Source organism: Fukomys damarensis, unplaced genomic scaffold, assembly GCF_012274545.1.
Source record: "Fukomys damarensis isolate Sample0158 unplaced genomic scaffold, DMR_v1.0_HiC HiC_scaffold_12, whole genome shotgun sequence".
Lineage (NCBI taxonomy): Eukaryota > Metazoa > Chordata > Mammalia > Rodentia > Bathyergidae > Fukomys > Fukomys damarensis.
The window spans coordinates 54,200,286-54,210,747 of record NW_022900924.1 but is presented as its reverse complement, the minus strand read 5'-3'; the positions used below and the strand labels follow the sequence as shown (position 1 = coordinate 54,210,747).

At 52.2% G+C, this 10,462-nt stretch overlaps 1 protein-coding gene across 1 annotated transcript in view; it reads right to left on the bottom strand.

Annotated features, from left to right (window-relative positions):
* Cdc25a (cell division cycle 25A) overlaps window positions 1-9,789 on the bottom strand; it is a 26,840-nt gene extending 17,051 nt beyond the window's left edge. The window contains exons 1-5 of the mRNA XM_010624568.3: window positions 9,642-9,789; window positions 9,354-9,496; window positions 8,708-8,876; window positions 7,059-7,177; window positions 359-432 (exon numbers count right to left, since the gene is read on the bottom strand). Coding sequence (XP_010622870.2) covers window positions 359-432; window positions 7,059-7,177; window positions 8,708-8,876; window positions 9,354-9,496; window positions 9,642-9,789 — 653 coding nt within the window. The remainder of the gene's footprint in view (window positions 1-358; window positions 433-7,058; window positions 7,178-8,707; window positions 8,877-9,353; window positions 9,497-9,641) is intronic.
* Between the last annotated feature and the right edge of the window lie 673 nt (window positions 9,790-10,462).

The following is a 10,462-nucleotide window of genomic DNA, read 5'->3' as shown; positions in this document are numbered from 1 at the left end:
CTCTGCGGGATCCTCTCACCCCGCGAGGCGGGAGGGCGGCGGGCGGACGGCGGCGACCTGAAGACTAAATCTAAACAAGCGCGGCTGGCGCAGAGCGGGAGCGGGAGCGGGCCTCGAAGCAATGGCCCCGGCTCACACTCTCTTCACGTTTCTCCCACTTTTGCTCCTGTCTCGAGTCGGAGACAATTCACCCGACCTCCACCTTCCTCCTCTGCAGCCCAAGTGGCTTTTCGCGGTAATAGGTGCTTCCAAGGGACAGTCGCTGCCCCGCCCCCCTATCCTAGTTGGCGCCAAACGGAATTCACCAATCAGGAAGCAACTTCTCCGCCGCCCCCCCCCTCTCGAAAGGCAGGCATACTGGACCAATGAGAAAGAAGAAGGAAGCAGCTCCCGGGCCTCGGCGCGGTCACTGCTCTCAGGAGGGGGCGGGGCCTAGGGGAGAAGGGAAGGGGAGAGCGGAGCTGAGCGGGGCCCAGAGGTCAATGATACTCCCAGCAGGTCTTGCGCGCCGCAAAGCCCTGCGGAAGGGCCTTGCTGTTCCGTCGCATGCTGGGAAGTGTAGTTCCCACTGCGCGAGCCCGTGGCGTCTCAGCCACCCGGCTCGGCGGATACGCTTTCCTCGCGCCGGGTGGGAACGTAGAGCCTCGAGGAGAGGTCATGGGACATAGCCTTGGCTCTGACGCTAGCCATGCATTACTATGAATCATGACCCCTAGGTCCCACTTCTGGAGGATTCTTAGGTTTTTGATGGTACTGGGTATCAAACCCATGGGCGCTTTCCCGTCACTGAGCCACATTCCCAGTCTTTTTTGTTTTGTTTTGTTTTCTGAGCTAGGGTCTTACAAAATTGCCCAAGCAGGACTTGAACTTAACGAGTCTCCTACTTCAGCCTCTGAAAATGCTGGGATTACATGCGCCACCGCACCCAGCTAATTCTAGCTAATAGACCCTACACTGCAGGCTCTGCTGTCCTCGGACGTGAGCTCTACGACATGGCCTGTGCGGTGGGCCTCAGAATTGTTCGCTTTTTACTGTACACGTGGTGGTACATGCCTGAAATCCCAACACTCGGGAGGGTGAGGCTGGAGCATCTTCACGAGTTCATTACGTAGTGAGTTCAGGGCTAGCCTGAACTGCTTAGTGTGACCCTGTCTCAAAAAAATAACTCAGAACCATTCCTTCTTTTCCCTCTCTTCTACCCTTTCTCACCTACTAGTGCTCCTTGAGCGCTTAGATTGTGTTTGTGCACCAGATGCTGCTCCAAGTGACATCTGTATTGATTCATCTTAACAATCCAGAGAAAGGCATCATCCCTGTTTTAGGGGTTATTTTTATAGCCCCTGCATAGCACGCTAGCGGTGGCTCTTGGAATGGTGCAGGTCCAGCAACCAGGCAGTGGAAAGAAGGGAATGTGTTTAGGCAGCATTTTTAGAGCAAACATGTTCTCAAGAGTGTGCATCCCCTCCCCGTACTGTGCAGTGGAAACCAGGGCCTTTGCACTGAGCTGCATCTTCTCCTTTTTATTTTTTATTTGAGACAGGGTCTCACTAAGTCCCTAAATTGCCCGGACTGAGCAGGAACTTTTTTTTAACATCTCACTGTAAATGACTTTATTGACCAATTTCCTTCCCAAGTGGATGGGGTCAACCCAGAGTGATGAGGGTGAGATGGGGGAGCAGATGGGCAAACAAGTGGGGAGCAGAAGACGGGTACCGAGGGAACTAGGTGATCCTGAGCCAAGGATCTTGGAACTTTTGATCTTCCTGCCTCAGCCTCTAGGGTGCTAGAGGAGTGTACATTTATATTAGGAAGCCAAAGTACCTGGAGAGGTTACAGTCACTAACTCTCCTTAGGGTTACTATAAAATGTTTCTTTTAAGAACTTTCAAAAGTTTATATTGTAAGGGTGATGTAAAATCAATGCAGCTTTAGAAGATACAGATAATCAGTCTGGGCATGGGGTAATCCCAGCATGCAGGAGGCTGAAGCAGGAGGATCCAGAATTTCAGGCCAGTCTGAACTACATAGTGAATTTGAGGCCAGTCTGAACTACACAGATAGACCCTGTCTCAGAAAGAAAGAAAAGAGGAAGGGAATAAGGAAGGGGAAGGGTATGAGGGAGAGAAGGGAATGGGGAAATGAATATGATCAAAATATGTCATACGGCTGGGGATTTAGCTCAGTGGTTCCGGCATCTGCTTCACTAACACAAGGACCCGAGTTCGATCCCCGGTACCAAAAAATAAAAAAATTTTAAAAAATGTGTCATATGCATGTATGAAAATACCACCTCAATGCTAGGCATGCTGGTGGATGCCTTTAATCTCAGTCTGCAATCCAAGGCCAGTTTGGACTACATAGCAAGATCCTGTTTTTGTTTTTCCTTTTCTTTTTCAAGAGCAAAAACAAAAAACACCAAAAAAGCTGGGTGTGGTGCTCACTTGTAATCCCAGCCCTCTGGGAAATTTAGGCAGGAGGAGTTTAGGCATTGAATGCTCCGGACCAGTGTGGTTGATTAATTTGGGAAGATTCTGTCTCAAAAGGGGGTGGGTTGGATGTAGGTCAGTGAGAGAGCCAGGTTCAATCCCCAGTGCAGGGGAAAAAGAAGAACGGCCCTGATGAAACCCAAAACATAGACCCAACCAACCAGAGCCCTCAGATTCACCCACGCAGATTAACATGCCAAAGCACTTCAAAATCCAAGGACTAATAGGGTCAGAAAAAAAAATTTTTTTTTTTTTTGGTATGGCTGGGCCAGGAGTCCAGCTCAGCAGTGGGTGTAGCTTAGCGTGCTCCAGGACTGTCTTTAGCAGCCAGGTGGAAATCAAGGGAGATATACTCTAACTGGATGTTTATTCCCATCAGTGAGGCATCTTCTCCAGAGCCCGCAGCAGGTCAGGGGTGGGGAAGCACTGTGAGCTGTAAATTGTGTGCAGGCTCTGCTCAGGGACAAGTTCATTCTGTCTACCAAGCGAGACCTGTCAGACCTAAATCCTGACGGTGTTGTGGGGAACGCCCGGCTCACCCCATAGCCCTGTTCCCCTTCCTGGAAAAGCGTTACTCTCACACTCTGGCTGATCAGGATCTCTGTTGGCATCTACCCTGTCTCTGGTTTTTTGTTTTTTTTTGGTACCGGGGATTGAACTCGGGTCCTTGCGCTTGCAAGGCAGGCCGCCGAACCGCTGAGCTAAATCCCCAGCCCCTACCCTGTCTCTGTTTACAGCTGTCTCTGTGACTTATGACGCCACGGGCAAGTCAGGGCAGGTCCCTCAGACGACCACACACCTCAGAAGGGCAGAGGTCTTGCCTTTTTTTCTTCCTATCACAAGTCCGAATCCCACTGGGGCAATTCAGCAAGATCTGGTCTCCAAAATAAAACAAAGGCCTGGAGATGTAGCTCAGTGCCCCGGCCCTTAGTTCAGTCCCCAGTAAGGCAAAAGGAATCTCTGCTAAGCCCACACTCCACCCAGCTCTACCACTGAGCTACCTCCGGGGATCCTTCCTGCAAACAGGGGGTGTCCAGGACTGCCATGCAGCCTGCAGGCTGGAAAGTCAGGCTGGCGTGGTGGGAGGGAGCAGCGGAGTCCAGCTGGGCACCTTCCTGTTCTCACCCCCTGGAGAATCAGCCCCCCACTTCCTGGCCCTGTCTATCTCCCCTGCCTCCTCCTCTCTGATCCGCTGGCTGCCACACACAGCTGACTCCTGCCACTCTTGGGGTCTTGGCTTGGGCCTGTCCCTCTTCAAGCAACTCATTCTCCTGGCGCTTCCTGGGACGTTTCCTAACCCACCAGACCAGGACCCCCATCTCCCCCCCACTTCTCTTTTGCAGTACTGGGGGTTGAAACTGGGGCCTTTACACTGAGCTACATCCCCAGCCCTGTTTTATTTTGAAACCAGTGTCTCTCAAAATTGGTAAATTGCCCAGGCTATGCTTGAACCAGGATCCTCCTGCCTCATCCTCCCAAGTGCTGGGATTGCAGGCACGTGCCACCACTCCTGGCAAAAAGGAATTCCTTTCTCTTAAAGAAAGGGGTCAGAGGGCCGGGGACTTAGCTCAGTGGCTCTGGTGCCTCCCCCACAAGCACAAGGGCCCGAGTTCGATCCCTGGTACCAAAAAAATGAAAAAAAAAAGTAAAAATAAAAAGAAAGGGGTCAGAGACCCCTGTCTGTCCACGGCTCCCCTTGATGTATAAATCTTATTTTCTCTACGAAAAGAAGCATTTCTGTTCTGATTCAAAATCTGAGTTTCTCCTCTCATCTGACTGTGGGCAGCAAGTTGGGCTTATGGTTTGTGGTTAGGAGGCAGCTGCAGGGACTCAGTGTGACACACGCAGGAAACCAGAACAGAGGTTTTCCAGACTGCAAGAGCTACCTGGGTTCTAGATGAGAAGGGGGCCCCAGCCTCTGGTTCTGCCCTAGGATCATGTGGGAGGACTTTTATCAGGTTGCTTTGTTGTGGATCAAGTAATCCGTTTATGTGCTACACAGTCAAGTGAAGCTAAAACGGCCAGGGGGCCAGGGACTTAGCTCAGTGGTTCTGCCGCCTGCCTTGCAAACTCAAGGACACGAGTTTGATTAGTTTGATTCCCGGTACCAAAAACAAAACAAGCAAACAAAATAAAATGGCCTAAGATGAAAAAAAAGTCTCCTTTTGCTCTTCCAGGATGAGGTTCCAGGCCGCACAACCTCTTACCAAATGGGGCTGCCCAAGCCCAGGGAAACGAAACTGTTCACCTTTCTACCAAGAAGTCTGGGAAAGCACCAAAAGATTGTTGTGAAAGTGTTGAAGCCACAAGCACTGAATCAGAAAGCTAAAGATCCTGGAGCAGTGCCTGCTGTAATCTCAGCACTCAGGAGGCTGAGGCAGGAGGATCGCCCAAGCTCAAAACCAGCACAGACTACATAAGGAGATCTTGTCCCCAAAAGTAAAATAAAATAAAAAAGCTCAATAAAAAATGAACGTCCTTTGAGTAATGAAGATAGAAAGGCTTGTTCTATGTTAGGAAAAAAAAAACCCAACTCTCCCTTCCTCACCACTCTACCTTGTTTTCCTCCCCGAGAGTGGCATCATGGCTGGCCTTTTGGAATCTCCTGTAGGCTTTGTGATACTAAGAAATACAGGTACATATTTGTCTATGTACACTTTTTTTTTTTTTTTTTTGGTACCAGGGATCAAACTTGGGTCCTTGAGCTTGCGAGGCAGGTGGTGGAACCACTGAGCTAAATCCCCGGCTACACTTTTTTTTTTTTAAAGGCACTGTCCTGAAACTTATTAACTTGCTTTGCTCATTTATTTTTGAGACAAGGTCTTGCTATATAGCACAGGCTGGCCTTGAACTCACTGTGTAGCCCTGGCTGGCCTCAGACTCCCAGCCATCCTCCTGCCTCAGCCTCCTGAGTGCTGGTATTACAGGTGTGTGATACCACGCCCTGCTTTACATCTTGATTGTTTTTATACCATATATTTCGGAATGGTTCAATATCAGCAGATAAGTGTCTCCATCTGTCTTTCTCTTTTCTCTTGTAGGTAGTTTGGGGACTCTGTGTGTGTGCGCGTGCACACACACACACACACACACACACACACACTGAAGGCTGAACTTGGGGCTTCATGCCTGCTGTGCACATGTCCTGCTACTGATCTATACCTTTGGCTCAGGGGATCTCCTTTGAAAACACACATCCTCTGGTCTCTTTCTTGGACAATTTTTTTTTTTGGAAACAGAGTCTAAATCCAGGCTGGCCTCAAACTTACTATGTAGCCCAGGTTAGCCTTGAACTTGCAATCCTCCTGCCTCAGCCCTCAGAATGCTGGGATTGTAGGCGCGCGCCACTAGGCCCAATTTCCCACGGACACATTTTCACCCCAGTACTAGGAAGTGAGCCCAGGATCTTCACACTGAGCTGCACCCCCAGCCTTTTAATTTTTTTTGCTGGGGCGGGGGGACAGGCTCTCACTAAATTGCTCAGGCTAGGCTGGAACTTGGAGTCCTCCTGCCTCAGGCTCCGAGTGCTGGAATTGCATTTGTCCAGCTTTGATTCCAGAGATTTGGTGTGGGATCTTGCCTGTAATCTGTACACTCAGAAAGCCCTCTAGATTATAGTAAACAGTCAAGTTTGGGGCCCACTGAGCCACCTGGTGTTTAAGGCTTTCGAAGCCCAGTGGAGAGAGGCTGGCGAAAAGCAGCTAGGTTGGGCCTTAGGTGGCTTCGAGAGAAGCTTGGTCCTGCCTGCTGGCTGAACAGCTGCTCTGGGAGAGGAGTGTTTCTAGCAGAAACTCCAGCCTCCTGAACCATCTCCCAGGTCCCAGGACTTCAGCAGCCTCCTCCTGCCTACCTCACAGAGCCCTGACATTCCAGTCTCCCACCAAATGGACTCCAAAGCGGCCTCTTTTCTGAATCCTCCAGTACCCAAAGCTCTCCACTGCCTTCTGAAATCCCCTCTTTCAAATACCCTGCGCCCCAGGGCCCTCGGCAGGAAGTGGCCCTCCTCGACCCCTCCTTCTGTCAGCTGTGTAGCTCCCCAGGGATCTCTCTAAAGCCAAAGCTGACTTCCCACCTCCCTTTGTCAAAAGCCTCAGTTCCCTGAAGCTTGGAAAAGCAAATCTGGAATGCCCGGGTGCAGGAAATCGCACAGATCAAGATATTTTCAGTGTATCACTTACTCATATGACCTATGGTATTATTTATTTTTTCTGTATCCTCAGCCTTTTAAAAATGTTGTATAATTTGAGACAAGTTCTTTCTAAATTGCTGAATTGCCCAGGCTGGGCTTGAACTTGCCATCTTCCTGTCTCAGCTCCTCCCCAAGTGCTGGGATTATAGGCATGCACCACTTCACCTGGTTTATTTTTTGCTTTTTTAAAAATGTCACTAGAGAGGCTGGGGATTTAGCTTAGTAGTGCCGCCAACTGCCTTGCCTCACAAGCTCAAGGTCTCGAGTTCGATCCACGGTACCAAAAAAAAGTTACTAGATAAAAAGAACCCACCCCTCTGGCTCTGAGCTACCCTAGTTTGAAAAGCAAGGACCCACGGACTGAGCCCCAACAACAGCTCTTACCCAGCGAGGATGCTTCCTTGGGGCCTTGCCGCGTTTCTGGCTGGGCTCCCGGACCCCAAAGCCACCCCTGGCAGTAGCGCTCTCGGCGTCAGGGTCCCCCTGGCCTGCATCCTCCTCGGCTGTAGGTAAGACAGCACCGAGGCACATCTGGAAACTCCTCCTGGTTGGTCCAATACCCCATTATTTTTATTTATCTAGGTTTTTTAAGAACAAATTTTATTTTGCTCTATATCTCTTCTTTGAGGGATTTGCTGTTTTTTGTTTTGTTTTGGCAGTACCTTTGCGCTTTCGAGGGAGGCAAGCACGGCACCCCTGAGCCAAATCCTCCGACCTTATCTAGTTTTTTTTGAGACAAGATCTTTCTGTGAAGTCCAGACCAGGCTGGACTCAGACTTCCAGAAATCCTCCTGCCTCATCGTCCCAGGTGCCAGACCGAGCCCAGTGAATTGTCACACATCGCTCGGGGTAGAGCTCGCTGCAGGGTTTGGCCTCTTAGCCCATCAGTTCAGCAGGGTGGTTCCGGAGGGTGAGGGGGGAGACAGGAGTGGGGTGAGCAGGGTGACCTCTTCCCTGAGAGGGCTGGTGTGTGGAGTGACTCCTGGGAGGGGATGGCCACTGGTGGCTCCACTCCGGGAGGGGCCGGGCAGGACCTGTCACCAGCTCTGGCTGAGTGGAGCGAATGAGAGTGGAGACCAAGGCTGTGCCGTGCAGAGAGGATCAGGAGCCTAGGTCTGGGGCGCCAGCGCTGAGCACTGCCGGCCCCAGGAGAGGAGGGGCCCCCAAAAGCTGGGATGGCGAAGAAAGCAGAGGGGCAGGGGCGGGAGGACACAAGTCACCAGGGAAATCATGGTGGGAGGCAGGAAACAGCTACAGGAAGGAGCAGCAGGCACTCGGGAGGCTGAGGCAGAGAGATCACCGCGAGGGAGTTCGAGGCCAGCCTTCGCCACATACGGCGACCAGACCAGACCAGCAAAGGGCCTGGGGATGTAAATCAGCGCACAGGCCCGGGTTCCATCCCCAGCACAGCACAAAGGAGCGATGTGCTTATCCTGGCTTTCAGGGCACAGCTCTGCCGGCTGTGGCGGGAGTCGCCCGAGGGGGCCGGGCGGGGCGGGTGGGGCGCACAGTCCCGGGCCCCCTGGACCAGGTCTGTGGAGGGAACGAGGTCCCAGCATTTGAATGTTATCACCGGGCGTGGGTTTACAAAGGCCTCCTAGAGCTGGGCGCGGTGGTGCACGCCTGTTACCCCAGCCGCTCCCGGAGGAAGCTGAGGCTGGACCATTGCAAATTCCAGGCTGATGTGGGCGATTCGCGGAGATCATGTGTTAAAATAAAACATAACAAGGGCTGGGGTGTAGCTCAGCAGAGCGCCCCCCGGTTTCACTGTTTTTTGAGACAGGGTCTCGCTACGTAGTTAAGGCTGACCTTGAACCCACTATGTAGCTCGGGCTGGCTTTAAACTCTGTGATCCTCCTGCCTCAGCCTCCCGCTTGATGGGATTACTGACGTTCGCCACCATGCCTGGGGCGGGCCCCCAATCTTTTTGAGGTGAAGGATGGTTTGGGGATGATTCAAAGGCGGGCACCCTAGGTCCCTGGCACGCGCAGTCCACAGTGGGGTCGGCGCTGCTCTGGATCACTGGCCGCTACTCTGACCCCCGGGGAGCTCAGGAGGAAATGGGAGCCGCGGGACGGGGCTCTGGAACCCGGAAGCTCGGCTCGCCGCCGGCCGCTCACCTCCTGCTGTCCCAGGGTCGGCGATGCTGCCGGGAGGACCTAACCGGCCACCAGGGGACGCGCTCCTCCGGGGGAACATTCTCTGGGAAAACGTAGAAAGACGGCTGTGATTGGGGGATTGGGCTGAAAGCTAAAAATGCTCCCCAGTTTCTGGGGACCTTGTCCAGAGCCCATGCACATGGTATGTCTGCTATTTGTTCTGCCTCTCTCTCTCTCTCTCTCTCTCTCCCTCTCTCTCTCTCTCAGATTGAACTCAGGGTCTTAGTTCTGAGCTGCACCTTGGCCCTTTTTACTTTTTCTTTTGACACAGGGTCTCTCTATGTTGCCCAGGCTGTGCTCAAAATCGGCAACCTTCCTGCCTCAGCTTCCCAGAGTGCTGAATTACAGACTGGCGCCTTGGCTGTTGGTCTCTGTTTTACCCCTCCAGGAGGTGCGAGAAATGGCTCCAGGTCAATTTGCCTGGGGCCACTTTAGAGAGAGAACAAAGCTGTGCTATACTCGCTTTTAAGAAGCTGGAATGGCATGACTGGGAGGAACATGTTCCCATCCCACCCCATACTAATGCAGCAATCTGGAAGGTGTGACAGGCACTGTGTGCCCTGCTGCAAGTGACTGTCCAGTGCGGGCTTCCTGGGGGAGCTGGCTCCCGGCCGGTAGATGTGATGTGGTCTGATGGTGGGCAGTAGGGAGCCACAGCAGGATCTGGAATAGGGACAGCACTTCCTCACAAAGGGCTGAGTTTTCATGTGAGTTTCTGGGGTCTCTCCTGGAAATTGGGGGGTCTGGGCAGTGGCTGAGCCCTCCTCACAACTCATAGTCAGTCTGTAATTCCTCCCACTCCATGTACTGGGGAGCAGAAACTGCAGAGTGGAAAGCAGCTGGAGTTGGGCAGGCCGGGCCTGGGGTGGCTTTCTCAGCTCTCGCTCCTGGGGCTCCCTCCTGCCAGATGGGGCAAAGCCTCTTGTGCCATTCCAGAGCTGTCGACAAAGGGCCATGTTAGGCAAGGTGTGGCTCGGGAGGGTGTCCGAGGCTGAGGGTGGGATGGGTCTCCACTTCCAAGACTCTGGGCCTTGTAGCCTTGGGGGAAGCCTGCCTGTGCAAGCGGGCGCTGGGGCAAGGCCAGCTCCAGGCTTTGAATCTGAGGTCTACATTCCAGGGGCTTCAGCCTTAGTGGAGGGGCAGATGGAGGAAGGGAGGGCTCAGTCAAGGGAAGGGCTGCTTTTCTGCAGCAGTCCTCAGAGGCTTTAATAAGCTACATCCTGTGGGGCACGACTGTAGTCCCACCTCTCAGGAGGCTGAGGCAGGAGGATCACAAGTTCAAGCCTGACCAGAGCAGCTTAGCAAGACTGTCTCAGAATGAATTTTTATTTTTTTAAAGAATCCCAAACCTTTTTTTAAAAAAGAATTTCAAATCTGTATTTTATTTATTTTTTATTTTTTTGGTTTTTTGAGACAGGGTCTCACTATGTAGTTGAGACTGACCTGGAACTCACTATGTAGCCCAGGTTGGTCTCGAACTCACAGCGATCCTCCCGCCTCAGCCTCCCGAGTTCTGGGATTACAGGCATGCACCACCACGCCTGGCTTCAAATTAGTATTTTAGTAAAATTCCTTCATTACAAGTTAAAAGTCTGAAGAAGCTCCCCCACACACACGCACACCAAAACA